This window comes from Neoarius graeffei, chromosome 23, assembly GCF_027579695.1.
Source record: "Neoarius graeffei isolate fNeoGra1 chromosome 23, fNeoGra1.pri, whole genome shotgun sequence".
Taxonomy (NCBI): domain Eukaryota; kingdom Metazoa; phylum Chordata; class Actinopteri; order Siluriformes; family Ariidae; genus Neoarius; species Neoarius graeffei.
Window position 1 is genome coordinate 36,360,245 of NC_083591.1, and position 18,835 is coordinate 36,379,079.

General features: G+C 41.3%; 1 protein-coding gene across 1 annotated transcript in view; it reads right to left on the reverse strand.

The window, feature by feature from the left end:
• gpc1b (glypican 1b) overlaps positions 1–18,835 on the reverse strand; it is a 255,873-nt gene that overhangs the window by 126,047 nt on the left and 110,991 nt on the right. The window contains exon 2 of the mRNA XM_060906106.1: positions 14,125–14,283. Coding sequence (XP_060762089.1) covers positions 14,125–14,283 — 159 coding nt within the window. The remainder of the gene's footprint in view (positions 1–14,124; positions 14,284–18,835) is intronic.

Consider the following 18,835-nt stretch of genomic DNA (forward strand, 5'->3'; position numbering starts at 1 on the left):
GGGGCATAATAGTGAAGTGCACGAATATAAAGAAGCCATTTAGAAATACATTTTAGCCATTTCGACATAATTAATTTTCACAGCCAAGGTATAATTTTCATGGTGGAAGGTTAACAAGAGGTTGATGCATAACAATAATGTATTATACATCATATTAAGTGCAACATTATCAGATGATAGATGAGAATAAAATAGTGTGTTAGGCACAAAGTGAACCATCCATCCATTGATTGTCGATACTACTTATCCTACTGAGGGTCATGGGTGAACTGAAGCCAATCCCAGATGACTTTGGGTGAGGGGCGGAGTTCAACCTGGGCAGGCCAATCTATCGCAAGGCTAAAACATGACAAATAAACATTCATTCCCACTCAAATTCACACCTATGGGCAATTTAGAGTAGCCAGTTGACCTACTCCACATGTCTTTGTAACGTGGGAGGAACCCAGAGCACCCAGAAGAAGCAGAGTTAACCATTTTAATAAAAATGTGTTACCATTTACTTAAAAGAAAGCAATAAGTTCAGATATTGAACTGAACCATATGTTCATGGGATAATCAAATGGGTAAAATGTGTTTTAAATAATCAATTGTTGAATAGATTATTGTCAATATAGTTTGTTTGCTTGTTTGCTTTCAATTTTCCATTTTAAAATATCACGATTTACAATTTAATCATCCAGAATCAATAACCTAAAAAAGGTGTGAACAAAGCATTTTTCACAATTTTATTTTTAAGGAGAGTAGGGGAGGACGTCATAATATTACCATCTGTGCAGTCAGGAACCATGGCAATTGCAGAAACTGCTATTTTCTTGACCATTTGGTGGATGGTTGATTTTTTTTTTATGTGATTCTACATGATGCACGATAAAGAACATAACATCATATTTTGAGATAATCTTTTAACAAATAAATCATTTTGATGCTGACATTTTGATGCGCTTCACTGTTGAGCAGGACAGAGCAAGCGAGCAGTGGTCCAAAAAAGAAAAAGAAAATAAAAGAAAAACATATTTAATCACCTTCTAATTACATTACCATTATTTGTAAAATGTTAGATTTGATACGGTGGCATGGTGGTGTAGTGGTTAGCACTGTCGCCTCACAGCAAGAAGGTCCTGGGTTCGACCCCAGTGGCTGGCGAGGGCCTTTCTGCGTGGAGTTTGCATGTTCTCCCCGTGTCTGCGTGGGTTCCCTCTGGGTGCTCCAGTTTCCCCCACAGTCCAAAGACATGCAGGTTAGGTTAACTGGTGACTCTAAATTGACTGTAGGTGTGAATGTGAGTGTGAATGGTTGTTTGTCTCTGTGTGTCAGCCCTGTGATAACCTGGCGACTTGTCCAGGGTGTACCCCACCTCTCACCCATAGTCAGCTGGGATAGGGTCCTGCGACCCTGTAGAAGAGGATAAGTGGCTACAGATAATGGATGGATAGAGTTTATACTTTTTTTGTAGGTATATTTAAATAGGTTTTTGGGTCAAAATTCAATCTATCTTTTCTCTTTTGGCAGGAAAACCAAAATTTTTTGGTGACATCCCTACTAGTTAGCAAGTATTTAGTACATGCTTGTCTAACAGTCAAACATTAACCAGGTTGAATGTACATGAATAGATTTTATGTCATGTTAATGAACTCAAAACATTAACATTTTCCATTTACCTTGGCAAAAAGGATAAGGAAATCTGTGAGAGCATCTCATGCGACGCTAAATCACAGTACAAATTTATGACGATTCAAGTTGATGAAATAAATGAGGAGGATTGCGTCAGGAAGGACATCCGGCTTAAAACTCAGGCCAAATCAACTATGATGAAGTGGATGTGGTGAAGGAGGACATGAGGATGGTTGGTGTGACAGAAGAAGATAAGGAGGACTGGAGGAGATGGAGGGAGATTTAACACTGTGGCGACCCCTTACAGGAACAGCCGAAAGAAGAAGAAGCAAGTCGAGATTAAAAAAATGAATTGTGATTATCATTAGGTTACGTAATCTTAGGGTTTTTTTTTCTGAATTGTGTAATTTTTCTGTAATTGTGTTGTTTAGACAGCAGAAAGTGCAATACCATACAGCAATGGGAATACATGTGACCTCACTGTAGACGGAAGTAACACAGCTCTAATGCAGCAAAAACGTAGAAGGAAAAAAAAACAGATGTAAAATGGGAAAGAGCTGTTGTGTGATTGACTGTACAAATAGATTTACCAAGAAATTGGAGCTCTCTTTTTACAGACTTCTGAAAGATAAAGAAAAGAGAAGAAAAATAGAGGTAAATGGAAGAAAAGTATTCACAAAAGTTTATTAAGCAAAGGGCTATTTGTGACTCACTTTTTACATTTTTAATAAAAGGAACAGTTTAGTTAATAGGATATTATATTTTATTCCAATATTTACAAATGTAGGTAAATAATAATTGTTTATTATTAATAATAATAATAATAATAATAATAATAATAATAATAATAATAATAGCCTCAATGGGGCTGTAGCGCGTACCGGCCACTGTTGTTGTGTGTGAGTTTGAAATCCGATGGGAGGAGTAGTGATTTTCATGAAAATTGCACATGCCCCTGTGTAGCCTCATCCATGGCAAGTGGCGCCACCTGGTGAACAATTCTTGTTGGAATATGTCTTTAGAGTCTTCTGGGTGAGTTTCAGTGAAAACATCCTAGCAGTTTACGAACAGTTGTGTTTGGTGTGACGAATCACCCAAAATTTTCAAATGCTCTTAAAATGTTAAATATGACAGGTGGCACCACCGTCTTGACAACTTTTATACATATCAGCCTGGGGAACATTCCATAGGAGTTTCATCAAAATCTGATCACTCCTGTAGGAGGAGTAGCGATTTTTGTGAAATTGCACATGACCCCTCTGTAGCCTCATCCATGGCAGATGGTGCCACCTGGTGAACAACTCTTGTTGGTGTATATCTTTAGAATCTTCTGGGCGAGCTTCAGTGAAAACGTCCCAGCAGTTTACAAAGAGTAGCGTTTAATGTGACGAGTCACCCAAAAATTCAGATGCCCATAAAATTGTAAATATGACAGACGGCACCACTGTCTTGCATACCCACCTGGAGAACATTGCATGCGAGTTTGATCGAAATCCAATCAATCCTGAAGGAAGAGCGAATTTTGTAAATTGCGGACGGATGATGACGGATGACGGACGAACGACAGACGACGGGTGATTGCATAAGTTCATCTGGCCTGGCTTGCGGCCGGATGGGCTAATGAAACAAAAGTTGTGTGTTTTTTTTTTTAATTAATCAAAATGTATATTTAATTTGATAAAGAATAGGAAAATAAATGTTGCATTTTTGGGGTAATACAATTTCCCTCACTGAATATATATATATACACAATTTTTTTTTTTTAATATCATGGGAAAATTGAATCATGAACCTAATATAATGAATCAAATCGAATCGTGAATTGAGTGAATTGTTACATGCCTAATAATCAGCAATTAATGTCACTGGATATTGTGACAGTGGAATATCAGTGTAAGGATGATGATATTATTTTGTTATATCACCAATTATGTCGGGCGGCACGGTGGTGTAGTGGTTAGTGCTGTTGCCTCACAGCAAGAAGGTCTGGGTTTGAGCCCAGTGGCCGGCGAGGGCCTTTCTGTGTGGAGTTTGCATGTTCTCCCCGTGTCCGCGTGGGTTTCCTCCGGGTGCTCCGGTTTCCCCCACAGTCCAAAGACATGCAGGTTAGGTTAACTGGTGACTCTAAATTGACCGTAGGTGTGAAAGTGAATGGTTGTCTGTGTCTATGTGTCAGTCCTGTGATGACCTGGGGACTTGTCCAGGGTGTACCCCGCCTTTCGCCCGTAGTCAGCTGGGATAGGCTCCAGCTTGCCTGCGACCCTGTAGAATAGAATAAAGCGGCTAGAGATAATGAGATGAGATGAGATCAGTTATGTCTAATTGTGGATCAGTTTTTCATCACAAATCTTACTATAGGACTCGGACTTTCAGACCCTGCTGTAATGCCACGGTTGATAAGCATAATTTTTCATTAATCTGGCTTTATTTGATAGATTTACAAACCGGTTTATGATAAAACTATTTACAAAACTACTTTTGTGAAAGACTAGCACAGATGAAGCAGGTCTGGACTGTGGAACATGTGTGTCACTTCAGATGCACCTTTTCACATATACAACTTGGTGGAAGGCCTTCATGAGAGCGAGGGAAGTTTATTATTGTTGGTGTTAGTGATGTGAGGGTGTGAATTAGAATGTGCGTGAAAGAAACCATGTGGAGAGAGGGACAGAGAGAGAGAGAGAGAGTGGTGGAAAAATGTAATAAAACTCCAGGCTGTTCGGAAGATACAAACAGAAATATGAATTTGTTGAAAAGATGAATTCAAAGTATACCACTTGCAAGGGGGCTTTCTCGAATGAAAGAATTTCACCCAGCACTCTGCCCTTCCACACCCATCGTTATGTACTTGTCAAAATATCACAATAGCACAACAGATATCTTCTTAATCTCAGGGTTTCCAGCCTTGGCACCCTCTCTATCATAAAACACTGCCTCGGCACAGACACATGTTTTACTAACCTAGAAAAATAGAACACAAACAGCATTCTTCATCTTATATAAACATGAGACACAGTGTCTGACCTTCTAAGTATCTAAGAGGCACAAGTTCTCTAAAAATTATATTTTTCCCCTACACAGTGTCTTTAAAGCTTACCTTTCTAAAGCTCACTAAAAGCATAAGAATAATCTAAAAATTAGATTTTCCTCTACGAGAGAGAGAGAGAGATACTACGCTATAGTTTAAATTTTTTTTAATCCAGTCATCGGTCCACCATTATTCTATTCATTTGTCTTTCACTTATTGCTTATTCTTTATTCCATAAACCCTTTTTAGATACACGAGAAGCAAGAGAACAGGCTATTGAGAGACGTACTAAAGATAACAGTACTAAAGTCCCAGGTGCCTTAACTCTGCATACTTTTATCTGCGTAGTAACAGAATCTGTCTTTGTTAAATGTCCACTTTGCTTTTGTCTTCACTGTGTTCCACATTCCTTAGGGAAGCATCACTCAGTGAAGTGTTCCTGCATGCCAGCAGCCACATAATTAACTGTTGTGAACATATGTTTCACAGATTCAACAGGGATGATAAGTATAGAGTTGTGTGATTCCGAACTTCGCCTTGGTCTTTGCATAACGATACACGCAGCAGGGTGGGTGTTTTGGCATGTAAATTACGTTTTGTTCTTTTTTTGTGGTAAAATAAACAAAAAAAAAAAAAACAATGACAATAGAAAATTAAGATTTGTGGGGATGTCTTATTGCGAATGCCCTGAATAACTGAAGTACAGCAGCAGAGCTATGTGCTGATGTTCTGCACAAGGCACATGAGGGTGGATGGAACGACATGGCATTCATAACAGCCTTGAAGATCATGTGAAGAGTTACAAATTGAACTTGTAACCTCTTGCAGCCACAACTCACCATCCCCTGACCAGCTCATCTCCCTCGCCATGCTGCTAGACAATTTGCTCTAGGAACACCATCACTGCAGAAGTTATTATGCTACTACTGCTTTCTCATAGCAGGGTCCCCAGAGTCCATGGAAAATGCCTGATGCAGCAGACCCTGGAGGACAAACAAGAGGCACTTGAAAGCTGCCTTGTGCTTGGACAGTTGGGGTAAGTGTTAGAGTTAGCCATGCAAGCCACCTCTTGAGAATAGATGACGATTCTCTGGGCTCATGTCTAAAAAAAGAAATACAGGCAATGTTAGGACAAGTAGGATCTGATCTTTATGAAACCTTGGCTCTGTGTAGTCCGGTCACCTGAGTTCAAGGACTAGTGTTGCAGTCAAGACCACCTAAACTGAGACTAAGTCATGACCAAGACAAGACCAAGATTTTGAGGGGTTGAGATCAAGTCAAGACCAATACCAAGGCAGGGTAAGACTGAGTCAAAATCAGGACCAAACCTGTGTGTGAAGGGTGCGGGGAAGGGTCAAAATTTCAAATTAGCAATGAGTCACGTTATTGGTCCCATTTGAAGCAGGAAATTTTACATCTAATCACAGTCTTCTTCTTCTTTTGTCTACTCCCATAAAGAGTTGCCACAGCAGATCTGTTCCACATATTAGATTTGGCATAGGTTTTACACTGCATGCCCTTCCTATGACGCAACCCTCCCCAATCTATCCAGGCTTGGGAGAACCGGCACTAAGCACGCACTGGCTTGTGCAATCCCAGTGGCTGGGTATTTTTACCTAATCAGCATGTCTTTGAACTGTGGGGGAACCCAGAGCACCCAGAGGAAACCCACGCAGAGATGCAGAAAGGCCTCTGTCAGTTGTAAGGTTTGAACCCGGAACCTTCTTGCTATGAGGTGACAGTGCTAACCACAACACCACCATGCTGCCCATACATCTAATCACAGTAATGATGTTAACAAATAAATCAGGAAATGCATAGGCAATTTAGTGAAATCCCTGCAGTTGTGGTCTTGACCGGTCCTGAAATAAAATCCCGAGTCCTCTATGTTTGACACCGAGACAAGACCGAGTAAAAATGCAGTCAATTCTGAGATGGAGACTGAGACCTTCAAAAAGTGATCTTGAGACTGGTCTTAAGACCAAGACCAGTCTCAAGTACTACAACACTAGCAAGGACCATTGTCACTGGCTCCAATGTGGCCATTAACCTGCGCCATAGACCTTCTGCCAAGTGTTTTCACACTTTGCTCTCAAATTTACCCCGTCTATCAAAGAAACTCCTGCTACAGAATAACCCTGGTGGCATCTGGCCATCAACTTCACATGCATCTTCAAACACACTTTGTGATGAAGCGGTATGTCATCACAAACATGCCAGAAGTACAGTATGTAGTCCCAGGCCTGCTAGTCGATCAGATTTGGGGGGGTGGAAAAACACCAAGCGAGAACCAAACCAGTGGGAAAAATTAGTAAACTTAATGGGAAATCACTCCAGTCCCAAAGATATGTGTTGGCAATCCAGTAACATATCAGGCTCACCACTGAACTGTACAACAGAAACATACTCAACCACACTAGTGGTTGCTAGAGGAGGAGTACCCTGACCTAGCAGGGAGAATGAGTGAAGAACAGAAGGGTCCAGCGCTAGTATGCACGCTAGTTGAGGCCAGCTAACTTAGTAAGCTCAGGATCTAAGCATGTGGCATGGTGAAAACCACTTAGCCACTCGTGGGACATGTTTACAGGCTGTCAGTTAGCTAGATGCTTGGTGAGGAGCATGAGAGGTACCTGCCACTACTGGGCAACACTACAGAGCAAGTGTGTAGTGCTAATTTGTGAACAGCTATCTGAACGATTGCTAACGAGCCTTGAACTGGAACGAAGGAAAATCAATTTGAAGGCGATAAGAAAAATACACTCATCCTGGCAGAAAAAAATAATATGAAGCTATAGACAGCTTTGGAGGACTGCAGTCAGAAGGGGTTAACTACTTAATCTATTAGTAATGTCATATTTTGTGCACAGCAAAAATCACTAAAACCCCAGGGATTAAAAGAAATCAATCTAAAAAAAAAGTAAAATAACACTCGGGGAAAAATAAAAGATTGTGTGTTTTTCACTTTTGACTTCAAAACTGAAAATGTCAAGACAGCAAGCAGTTTTAGCCCAGCCTGAACGTTATGCTGCCACAACCACACACACACACAGTCTCTGGTCTAGCCCTCCATTCCACATCCATAGCCATGGAAAATAATCACTGCCCAAGCATTTTGACCACAAACTTCTGAGCATGTATGTTGGCTGGATTCAAGAAGGTGTGTGTGTGTGTGTGTATGCATGTGTGCATGTCTGAGTGAGAGAGAACCCCTCTGTATACGCCCTATACTTTCAAGCATGAGACATCACTGTAAAGCAGTGAAGGAAAGAACACACACACACACACACACACACACACACACACACAATATTTGCCTCACTATCCTTGTGAGGACCTTCCATTGACATAATTATTATTGCAGATAATGCTGTGTCTGAACCTAAACCTAACCTCAGTAATGAAAAGGGAACTTTTGGGCTATTAAAGATAGATAGATAGATAGATAGATAGATAGATAGATAGATAGATAGATAGATAGATAGATAGATAGATAGAGTGGTGCTTGAAAGTTTGTGAACCCTTTAGAATTGTCTATATTTCCGCATAAATATGACCTAAAACATCATCAGATTTTCACACAAGTCCTAAAAGTAGATAAAGAGAACCCAGTTAAACAAATGAGACAAAAATATTATACTTGGTCATTTATTTATTGAGGAAAATGATCCAATATTACATATCTGTGAGTGGCAAAAGTATGTGAACCTTTGCTTTCAGTATCTGGTGTGACCCCCTTGTGCAGCAATAACTGCAATTAAATGTTTCCGGTAACTGTTGATCAGTCTTGCACACCGGCTTGGAGGAATTTTAGCCCATTCCTCTGTACAGAACAACTTCAACTCAGGGATGTTGGTGGGTTTCCTCACATGAACTGCTCACTTCAGGTCCTTCCATAACATTTCGATTGGATTAAGGTCAGGACTTTGACTTGGCCATTCCAAAACATTAACTTTATTCTTCTTTAACCATTCTTTGGTAGAACGACTTGTGTGCTTAGGGTCGTTGTATTGCTGCATGACCCACCTTCTCTTGAGATTCAGTTCATAGACAGATGTCCTGATATTTTCCTTTAGAATTCACTGGTATAATTCAGAATTGATGGGATGGGATAAGGTTCTTATGCTGGAATGCAATGTTTTCCTTTCTCCAAACATAATGCTTCTCATTTAAACCAAACAGTTCTATTTTGGTCTCATCCATCCACAAAACATTTTTCCAATAGCCTTCTGGCTTGTCCACATGATCTTTAGCAAACTGCAGACGAGCAGCAATGTTCTGTTTGGAGAGCAGTGGCTTTCTCCTTGCAAACCTGCCATGCACACCATTGTTGTTCAGTGTTCTCCTCATGGGGGACTCATGAACATTAACATTATCCAATGTGAGAGAGGCCTTCAGTTGATTAGAATTTACCCTGGGGTCCTTTGTGTCCTCCCCGACTATTAGACACCTTGCTCTTGGAGTGATCTTTGTTGGTCGACCATTCCTGGGGAGGGTTACAATGGTCTTGAATTTCCTCCATTTGTACACAATCTGTCTGACTGTAGATTGGTGGAGTTCAAACTCTTTAGAGATGCTTTTGTAACCTTTTCCAGCCTGATGAGCATCAACAACGCTTTTTCTGAGGTCCTCAGAAATCTTCTTTGTTCGTGCCATGATACACTTCCACAAACATGTGTGAAGATCAGACTTTGACAGATCCCTGTTCTTTAAATAAAACAGGGTGCCCACTCACGCCTGATTGTCATCCCATTGATTGAAAACACGTGACTCTAATTTCACCTTCAAATTAACTGCTAATCCTAGAGGTTCACATACTTTTGCCACTCACAGATACAGTTAGGTCCATATATATTTGGACAGTGACACAAATTTTGTTTTTTTACCTGTTTACTGAAACATATTCAGGTTATAGTTATATAATGGACATGGACATAAAGTCCAGACTTTCAGCTTTCATTTGAGGGTATCCACATTAAAATTGGATGAAGGGTTTAGGAGTTTCAGCTCGTTAACATGTGCCACCCTGTTTTTAAAGGGACCAAAAGTAATTGGACAATTGACTCAAAGGCTATTTCATGGGCAGGTGTGGGCAATTCCTTCGTTATGTCATTCTCAATTAAGCAGATAAAAGGCCTGGAGTTGATTTGAGGTGCGGTGTTTGCATTTGGAAGATTTTGCTGTGAAGAAAACATGCGGTCAAAGGAGCTCTCCATGCAGGTGAAACGAGCCATCCCTAAGCTGCGAAAACAGAAAAAAAACATCCGAGAAATTGCTACAATAATAGGAGTGGCAAAATCTACAGTTTGGTACATCCTGAGAAAGAAAGAAAGCACTGGTGACCTCATCAATGCAAAAAGACCTGGACGCCCACAGAAGACAACAGTGGTGGATGATCGCAGAATAATTTCCATGGTGAAGAGAAACCCCTTCACAACAGCCAACCAAGTGAACAACACTCTCCAGGAGGTAGGCATATCAATATCCAAATGTACCATAAAGAGAAGACTGCATGAAAGTAAATACAGAGGGTTCACTGCATGGTGCAAGCCACTCATAAGCCTCAAGAATAAAGAGGCTAGATTGGACTTTGCTAAAAAACATCTAAAAAAGCCAGCACAGTTCTGGAAGAACATTCTTTGGACAGATGAAACCAAGATCAACCTCTACCAGAATGATGGAAAGAAAAAAGTATGGTGAAGGCGTGGTACAGCTCATGATCCAAAGCATACCACATCATCTGTAAAACACAGCAGAGGCAGTGTGATGGCTTGGGCATGCATGGCTGCCAGTGGCACTGGGTCACTAGTGTTTATTGATGATGTGACACAGGACAGAAGCAGCCGGATGAATTCTGAGGTATTCAGAGACATACTGTGTGCTCAAATCCAGCCAAACTGATTGGTCGGCGTTTCATAATACAGATGGACAATGACCCAAAACATAAAGCCAAAGCAACCCAGGAGTTTATAAAAGCAAATAAGTGGAATATTCTTGAATGGCCAAGTCAGTCACCTGATCTCAACCCAATTGAGCATGCATTTCACTTGTTAAAGACTAAACTTCAGACAGAAAGGCCCAAAAACAAACAGCAACTGAAAACCGCTGCAGTAAAGGCCTGGCAGAGCATTAAAAAGGAGGAAACACAGCGTCTGGTGATGTCCATGAATTCAAGACTTCAGGCAGTCATTGCCAACAAAGGGTTTTCAACCAAGTATTAGAAATGAACATTTTATTTACAATTATTTAATTTGTCCAATTACTTTTGAGCCCCTGAAATGAAGGGATTGTGTTTAAAAAATGCTTTAGTTCCTCACATTTTTATGCAATCATTTTGTTCAACCCACTGAATTAAAGCTGAAAGTCTGAACTTCAACTGCATCTGAATTGTTTTGTTCAAAATTCATTGTGGTAATGTACAGAACCAAAATTTGAAAAATGTTGTCTTTGTCCAAATATTTATGGACCTAACTGTATGTAATATTGGATCATTTTCCTCAATAAATAAATGATCAAGTGTAATATTTTTGTCTCATTAGTTTAACCGTGTTCTCTTTATCAACTTTTAGGACTTGTGTGAAAATCTGATGACGTTTTAGGTCATATTTATGCAGAAATATAGACAATTCTAAAGGGTTCACAAACTTTCAAGCACCACTGTAGATAGATAGATAGATAGATAGATAGATAGATAGATAGATAGATAGATAACACAACAACCATCCAAATGTCCTCACAAGGTCGAAATTGTCAAATTTTACTATCCTTGTGGGGACAATTGGTCTTCAGTAGTATATCAACACACACACACACACACACACACACACACACACACACACACACACACACACACACACATGCATGCCATCTGTCAAATTTGATTTGGGAGTCTCATCAAACCCTCTCTAAACAGCACCAGACTTATTGCTAAACCTCATTAAGTGAAGCATCTGGATCATCAGTCTATCACTAGCACACAGCACTCTCCTCAATATACTGCTGTTTATGGAGACCTTTCTTGTGCCCTTTGCCTCTGTCTTAAAACTACACATATTGTACGCAGAAGGAAATTGTAGGCTTGGGTTTCAAAAGCTGCCATATAAAATTTGGAAAACTTACAAACTTCATGTCTACTGTTAAACAAAGGACCAAAAAAACTTACTGTTATTACTTTTGGTTGATTATTACTACACTTATTCCCAATTTAATTTCATTCCCTTTGTAAAAAAGCCAAAGAAAAAGTACGTGTTGTTTTCTGCAATCCCATACCAAGGCAGCCATCTTACATCTAGGCCAGTGATTCTCAAACTGTGGTACGTGTACCACTAGTGGTACACGGGCTCCATTCTAGTGGTACGCCAAAGAATCACTTAATTAAATATAAATAAATTTTAAAAAATAAAATAAAACGTGAAATACTATCCATAATATCCGAATGGATGAAAATATCAACCGATGACAAGAAAATGAAAGGAGATACAAATTAAGTTAATAATTTTAAAAAGTGGCGGCACGGTGGTGTAGTGGTTAGCGCTGTCGCCTCACAGCAAGAAGGTCCGGGTTTGAGCCCCGTGGCCAGCGAGGGCCTTTCTGTGTGGAGTTTGCATGTTCTCCCCGTGTCTGCGTGGGTTTCCTCCGGGTGCTCCGGTTTCCCCCACAGTCCAAAGACATCCAGGTTAGGTTAACTGGTGACTCTAAATTGACCGTAGGTGTGAATGTGAGTGTGAATGGTTGTCTGTGTCTATGTGTCAGCCCTGTGATGACCTGGCGACTTGTCCAGGGTGTACCCCGCCTTTCGCCCGTAGTCAGCTGGGATAGGCTCCAGCTTGCCTGCGACCCTGTAGAAGGATAAAGCGGCTAGAGATAATGAGATGAGATGAATATCCGAATGGATGAAAATATCAACCGATGACAAGAAAATGAAAGGAGATACAAATTAAGTTAATAATTTTAAAAAGTGGCGGCACGGTGGTGTAGTGGTTAGCGCTGTCGCCTCACAGCAAGAAGGTCCTGGGTTCGAGCCCTGGGGCCGGCGAGGGCCTTTCTGTGTGGAGTTTGCATGTTCTCCCCGTGTCCGCGTGGGTTTCCTCCGGGTGCTCCGGTTTCCCCCACAGTCCAAAGACATCCAGGTTAGGTTAACTGGTGACTCTAAATTGACCGTAGGTGTGAATGGTTGTCTGTGTCTATGTGTCAGCCCTGTGATGACCTGGAGACTTGTCCAGGGTGTACCCCGCCTTTCGCCCGTAGTCAGCTGGGATAGGCTCCAGCTTGCCTGCGACCCTGTAGAAGGATAAAGCGGCTAGAGATAATGAGATGAGATGAGATTTTAAAAAGTTTGCAAGTGCTTCTGGGTAGCCATACGTAGCGTACGTACGCATTCCCGCCGGTTCCGCTGACAGACGGTTATCCGCCATTGGTAGACTAGGCTGTGATGGGAAAAGGTGGAGGTGGCTTTGCTAATTATGACGAGTACGACAAAATTACTGTCGTGGCTAAAATCCGCGAATGGGAGCGTGGATCAGGAGAGAGGGAGAACTGAAGAGGACGTGTGTGAGCCGAGCGCGGATGCTAACGACAGTGGCAAAACCAGCCTCAGAACTGCTAGGAAACGGCAGAAACCAGTGAGGAGGAAGTATGATGAAAAATACATAAAACTGGGATTCATTTGGAGCGGGACAGAGGAGCTGCCCAAGCCGCAGTGTGTTGTATGCGGGGACGTTCTGAGCAATGAGTCCATGAAACCATCGCATCTCAAACGGCATCTTACAACCAAACACACAGCACTAAAGGACAAACCAATGGATTTTTTTTACGAAAACGTGATGAACTGAAGCAGTCCAAGTCCACCATTCTGTCCTATGGTACACCTGTAGCCAAAGCACAGGAAGCTTCATATCGCGCCAGCCTCCTGATCGCCAGAGCCGGTAAGCCGCACACAATCGGGGAACTGCTGTGTTTACCATTAGCCAAAGAGATGACACGTATCATGTGCGGAGAGAAAGCTGCCAGAGAGTTAAACTTGGTGCCGCTTTCAAATGACACCGTGTCAAGGAGAATAAACGACATGGCTGACGATGTTAAAAAGACAATGATTGAGTGCATTAAGAACAGTAGATATTTTACCATACAGCTTGATGAGAATACAGATGTTGCAGATTTGGCCAATTTATTTGATTCATTATTTAAGTACAGTGTTTTATTTTCCTATATTTAAACACAGCGTTACTGTTCAAAGTACTGTGTGTAATGTTACAGTGGCCAACAATATTAAATATACTTGTTAAATAAAACCTCCGCCTTGTTTTTAATGAATACTTAGCTTACTACGCTACTGTATTTTAATGTTGGTCATTATGGTGGTACTTGGAGAGCCAAGTATTTTCTGAGGTGGTACTTGGTGAAAAAAGTTTGAGAACCACTGATCTAGGCCATGACTTTCACTTTCAAGACACCCCAGGAACAAGCTGAGCTAACTGGCAACTTACCATCAAAACTTTTGTAATGGCTGTTGAGGGAGACCTGTAAATTGTGCCCAGATTCTTTCACCTGGTCCTCAAATTCTTTCCTGCTCAGGTTGGACAGATTCTCCTCGACCTGGCTCGTACAGCAGGTGTAGCCTTGTGGACACACTCGCAAGTGCTCACCTTGAGAGAGAAAGAAGAGAGAGGGAGAAAAGAGAAATAGTTCTTTAGATTCCTGTCGAAAAAGTGTTTCTGATTCAAGGTAAAACAGGATTTGGACTTCATCATGAATCTGAAAACAAAATCGGCACTTGTATTTTGAGTTCTGTACTTCTGCTTGCTATGCCATGTGCCTCTGTTTGTGTTTTCGTCCATTCTCTGCTCGATCATGTCATTGGTCCGTTCCCTGATTGTGTTCACCTGTTCTGTGTTAGTTCTTGTGTGCTGTCTCCACTCACTGCACTTTATATTACTGTAATTTGGACTTCTATGAGGGCGGCACGGTGGTGTAGCAGTTAGCACTGTCACCTCACAACAAGAAGGTTCTGGGTTCGAGCCCAGTGGCCAACGAGGGCCTTTCTATGTGGAGTTTGCATGTTCTCCCTGCGTCTGTGTGGGTTTCCTCCAGGTGCTCCGGTTTCCCCCACAGTCCAAAGACATGCAGGTTAGGTTAACTGGTGGCTCTAAATTGACCGTAGGTATGAATGTGAGTGTGAATGGTTGTCTGTGTCTATGTGTCAGCCCTGTGATGATCTGGCGACTTGTCCAGGGTGTACCCTGCCTCTCGCCCGTAGTCAGCTGGGATAGGCTCCAGCTTGCCTGCGACCCTGCACAGGATAAGTGGTTAATGGATGGATGCAAAGGAGAACCTGCAAACTCCACACAGAAAGGCCCCTGTCGGCCATGGGGGTCGAACCTGTAACTTTTCTTGCTGTGAGGCGACAGTGCCAACCACACCACCGTGCCACCCATTAAGAGTTATGAAAATATCAGAAAATAATTAAAACCGTGAAATGAATTTGATTTTGAATATAGTAACTGTCAGCATTTTCAGGATAAGCTGTTACACATAATGGATGGATGGATGGATGGATGGATGGATGGATGGATGGATGGATGGATGGATGGACTTCTATTTAAAAAAAAAAAAAAGCCAAGCTGTACTTTCCTGATCATTGGACAAGGGGGGAAGAAAGATATAAAAATCAGGCACTGGATATTTTTTCAACCGTTATGATTCCTCTGAATGTATTAAGATATACTAATGACACTAAATTTACACATTTTCTTCTCATTAAAAAACAAACAAACAAAAAAACCCTAAGTATCAATTAATAACTCCTTAATTCCATAATTTTTCACCTACAACTTTGCTTTGAAAATGAATGTTTAAAAATGAAACAAGTAAATAAATAAGCTACTAACATTCCGTTCAGATGGTATATGTATAATTGAGCTCTGCCCATCATGTTTTATGTACATTTTTTCAGCACATATATATATATATTTCAGCACAGCATATATATATAGAGAGAGAGACAGCCATTTCATGACTCTTCATTAATAATAATAATAATAATGAGAGAGAGAGAGAGAGAGAGAGAGTGTGTGTTGCTGATCTCAGTCCGCAGTCCTCAGCATGTTTATGATTTTATGAAACCACTTGCATTGCATGCTTTAAATAATAACAGTGATTCACACACAGAGTGAATTGAAAGAAGTGGGTTAAAGATGTCTGGTTTTATAAACTATAACTACATGAAGCATTGGCATTGTTTTTTCTGCATCTATTCCCGCAGAGACTGTGTCTCTGTGTGTGTATGTTCTCTGTGCCTGCCAGTCTGGGTGTGTCACAGTCCCTAAAATACCAATATAGCATGTGGCAAATAGATTTCTCTCTCTCTCTTTCTCTCTGTGTGCATGTGTGTGTGTGTGTGTGTGTGTGTGTATACGTGTGTTAGCAGGAACTAACACAATCTGTCAGGAGCAGGATGCATGCTGTAAGGAGCTGGGCTGATTGCCACACCTACCCCAAGCTATAGTGAGCCAAGGATGAGAAAGAGAGAGAGAGAGAGAGAATGTATTTCTTCAATCTTGGGGGTCAACATTGATCCCTTTCTCACCAGATGCTAAAAAATGAAGAGCAATTGAATACAAATGAAGTCATAAGACCCATACTCGGCACTTCTGCATCTAAAAGTAGAACCATTTCTGAAATTTCATCGATTCCTTCTCCATTATCATGGAGGACTTTTCTACAAGTGCACATTAAGCAAACGCTAATGCAAAGCCGGTTACAGATGGCATAAGCCTGCCACTCTTATTTTTGGAGACACATCTTTACCTTTATCGTTGCTTCACACACTTTGTACTTTGTACACAGTCTCTTTGAATCAACACATATTCTGAGAGTGATATTCCTCCATGAACAAGTCTAACGGATCTGCTTAATTGAAGCTAAAAAAGCAAGGTACATATCAACCCAAGAGGTGGGAAAAATCAAGAAAGATTAAGAAAGAGGAAGAAAGAGCATGAAGAAGAAAAAAAAGAAAGAAACAGAAGTCCGAAATGGAGAGTGACCTCCACTTAAATGCCTTTAAAAGGATAGTTCGGGATTTTTGACATGAATCTGTATGGCATCCCCATCAATAGTGTCGTGCAAACACACTGACTTACCCCTGACAGCATCCTGTGAGTCCAGTTCTTGTCCAGTTTTGGTCCAGACGAAAGTAGTCCGGCAAGTTTGTTGGGGTCACGAAAGTAAAACGTTTTTTGTCTCAAAACAGTATGTGTTCAAAAGAGTGATATATTTGCATCACAAAACCGTTGCCAAATAAAAAGTCAGACCTCGAAATCGCTTGGCACTATTTTCTCTCCCTCGGTATCATTGCGCGCTGCCGCCAGGTGACAGCCACGGCTGTTTCATTCATTGTTTACTAGTGATGGGAATTTCGGCTCTTTTTCAGGAGCCGGCTCTTTTGGCTCTTCTTACTATAAGGAGCCGGCTCTTTCGGCTCCTGAGATTTTATTTTTGATTTAAAGGAATGCGCCACCCCCAGATGAAATTGAGTCAGTCCCTGCAGTCCCTAGAGTTGGATGAGTGAGCCAAAGCGTTTTGTAGCCGACCCAGCCATTGTCCTGATCTATAAACGCCCAGGTTAGCTTAGCTTAGCGTAGTCACTGTAATCAGGCGTGTCCAGCTAGCATTGTCGTTGCAAAAGTGAATTAAATAACTCAAGATTGTTTATAATTATTTCTCATGACTTGTACAGTCACATCGAGTACACATATCAATGCAAATTAACACGAAGGGATTTACTAGACCAATTTATATCTGGAACTATTTTCAGCCACAGCACAGGCAAAGCACCGCGCAGCGCCTGAAAACGGGTGCGCAGCGCCCGAAAACCCGTTTTCAGGCGCTGCGCGGTGTCTTTGCGCCTTCCTTTTCCTACCTATTCCTTTAATTGCTGCAATTAACTAGTTAATTCTGATTCTATTTCTCCTCTCAGTTATAATCTGTCCTGCTTTTGAAAAGATCCTCTCTGGGGGGACAGATGCTGCCACTATACACATCCTCCGTGCCATCACGTGTGTAAGCCGTGGATAGAGTGCAGCCTTGGTCTCCCACCAGCTTAGTGGGTCTGCGTTTCGCTGTCACCTGGCGACAGCGCGCAGTGATAAGAAGGGAGAGAAAATAGTGCCAAGCGATTTCGAGGTCTGACTTTTTATTTGACAACGGTTTTGTGATGCAAATATATCACTCTTTTGAACACATACTGTTTTGAGACGAAAAACGTTTTACTTTCGTGACCCCAACAAACTTGCCGGACTACTTTCATCTGGACCAAAACTGGACAAGAACTGGACTCACAGGATGCTGTCAGGGGTAAGTCAGTGTGTTTGCACGACACTATTGATGGGGATGCCATACAGATTCATGTCAAAAATCCCGAACTATCCCTTTAAAACGACGGGATGAATGGAAACACTGGATTTGTGACTGAGTGTATGTGTGTGTACAGTATAAGCACTGTGCGTGAAAACAGAAGTAAGTGCTGTTGACACATTCACCAGCAGAGACCACAGCTCGAGTAATTCCCCTAGCATTAAGTTATCAGTGCTCTCCGAGGAGGAACAACCCTATTACGATCCAATCGGGAGGCATAAAACGGGGACAGCCTAAGATAATCTGAGAGAGAGAGAGAGAGAGAGATGTTGCAGTCTATTTATATACTGTGGAAGGAAGGAAAAAGCCTATAACGGATTTCACAGTCACTGAGAGCATGTTTCCTTTACGAGTCAACAGTTCATCATAATAATCAACAGCAATCACACGTTCTTACACACGCTCATGGTAAATCATCAGTGCATGACAGTAACATTATGACTCCATCTCCTATTTTAAAACTGCTATCGCAAACATCTTGAAGACAACGCAACATATATTATTGAATCGCCTCTACATTCAGGAACTCCTATAACTCCTGTAAATCAAATGAAGTACCAACATACTGTAAGTGGAGGATTTAATGAGAATCTAAATGTTATTCCCTGCATGGATGTACAAAAATACAATAAAGAACTGTTTCATCATGTATTGACAGGCTTATCGTACTCGAGTCTGACTCGTGCCTTAATTTTAAGGACGTGTGACTTGACTTGGACTTGAGCATTAACTGCATTCGGACTCGTAAATCAGAGACGTGGACTCAGACTTTTATTTATTTTTTGT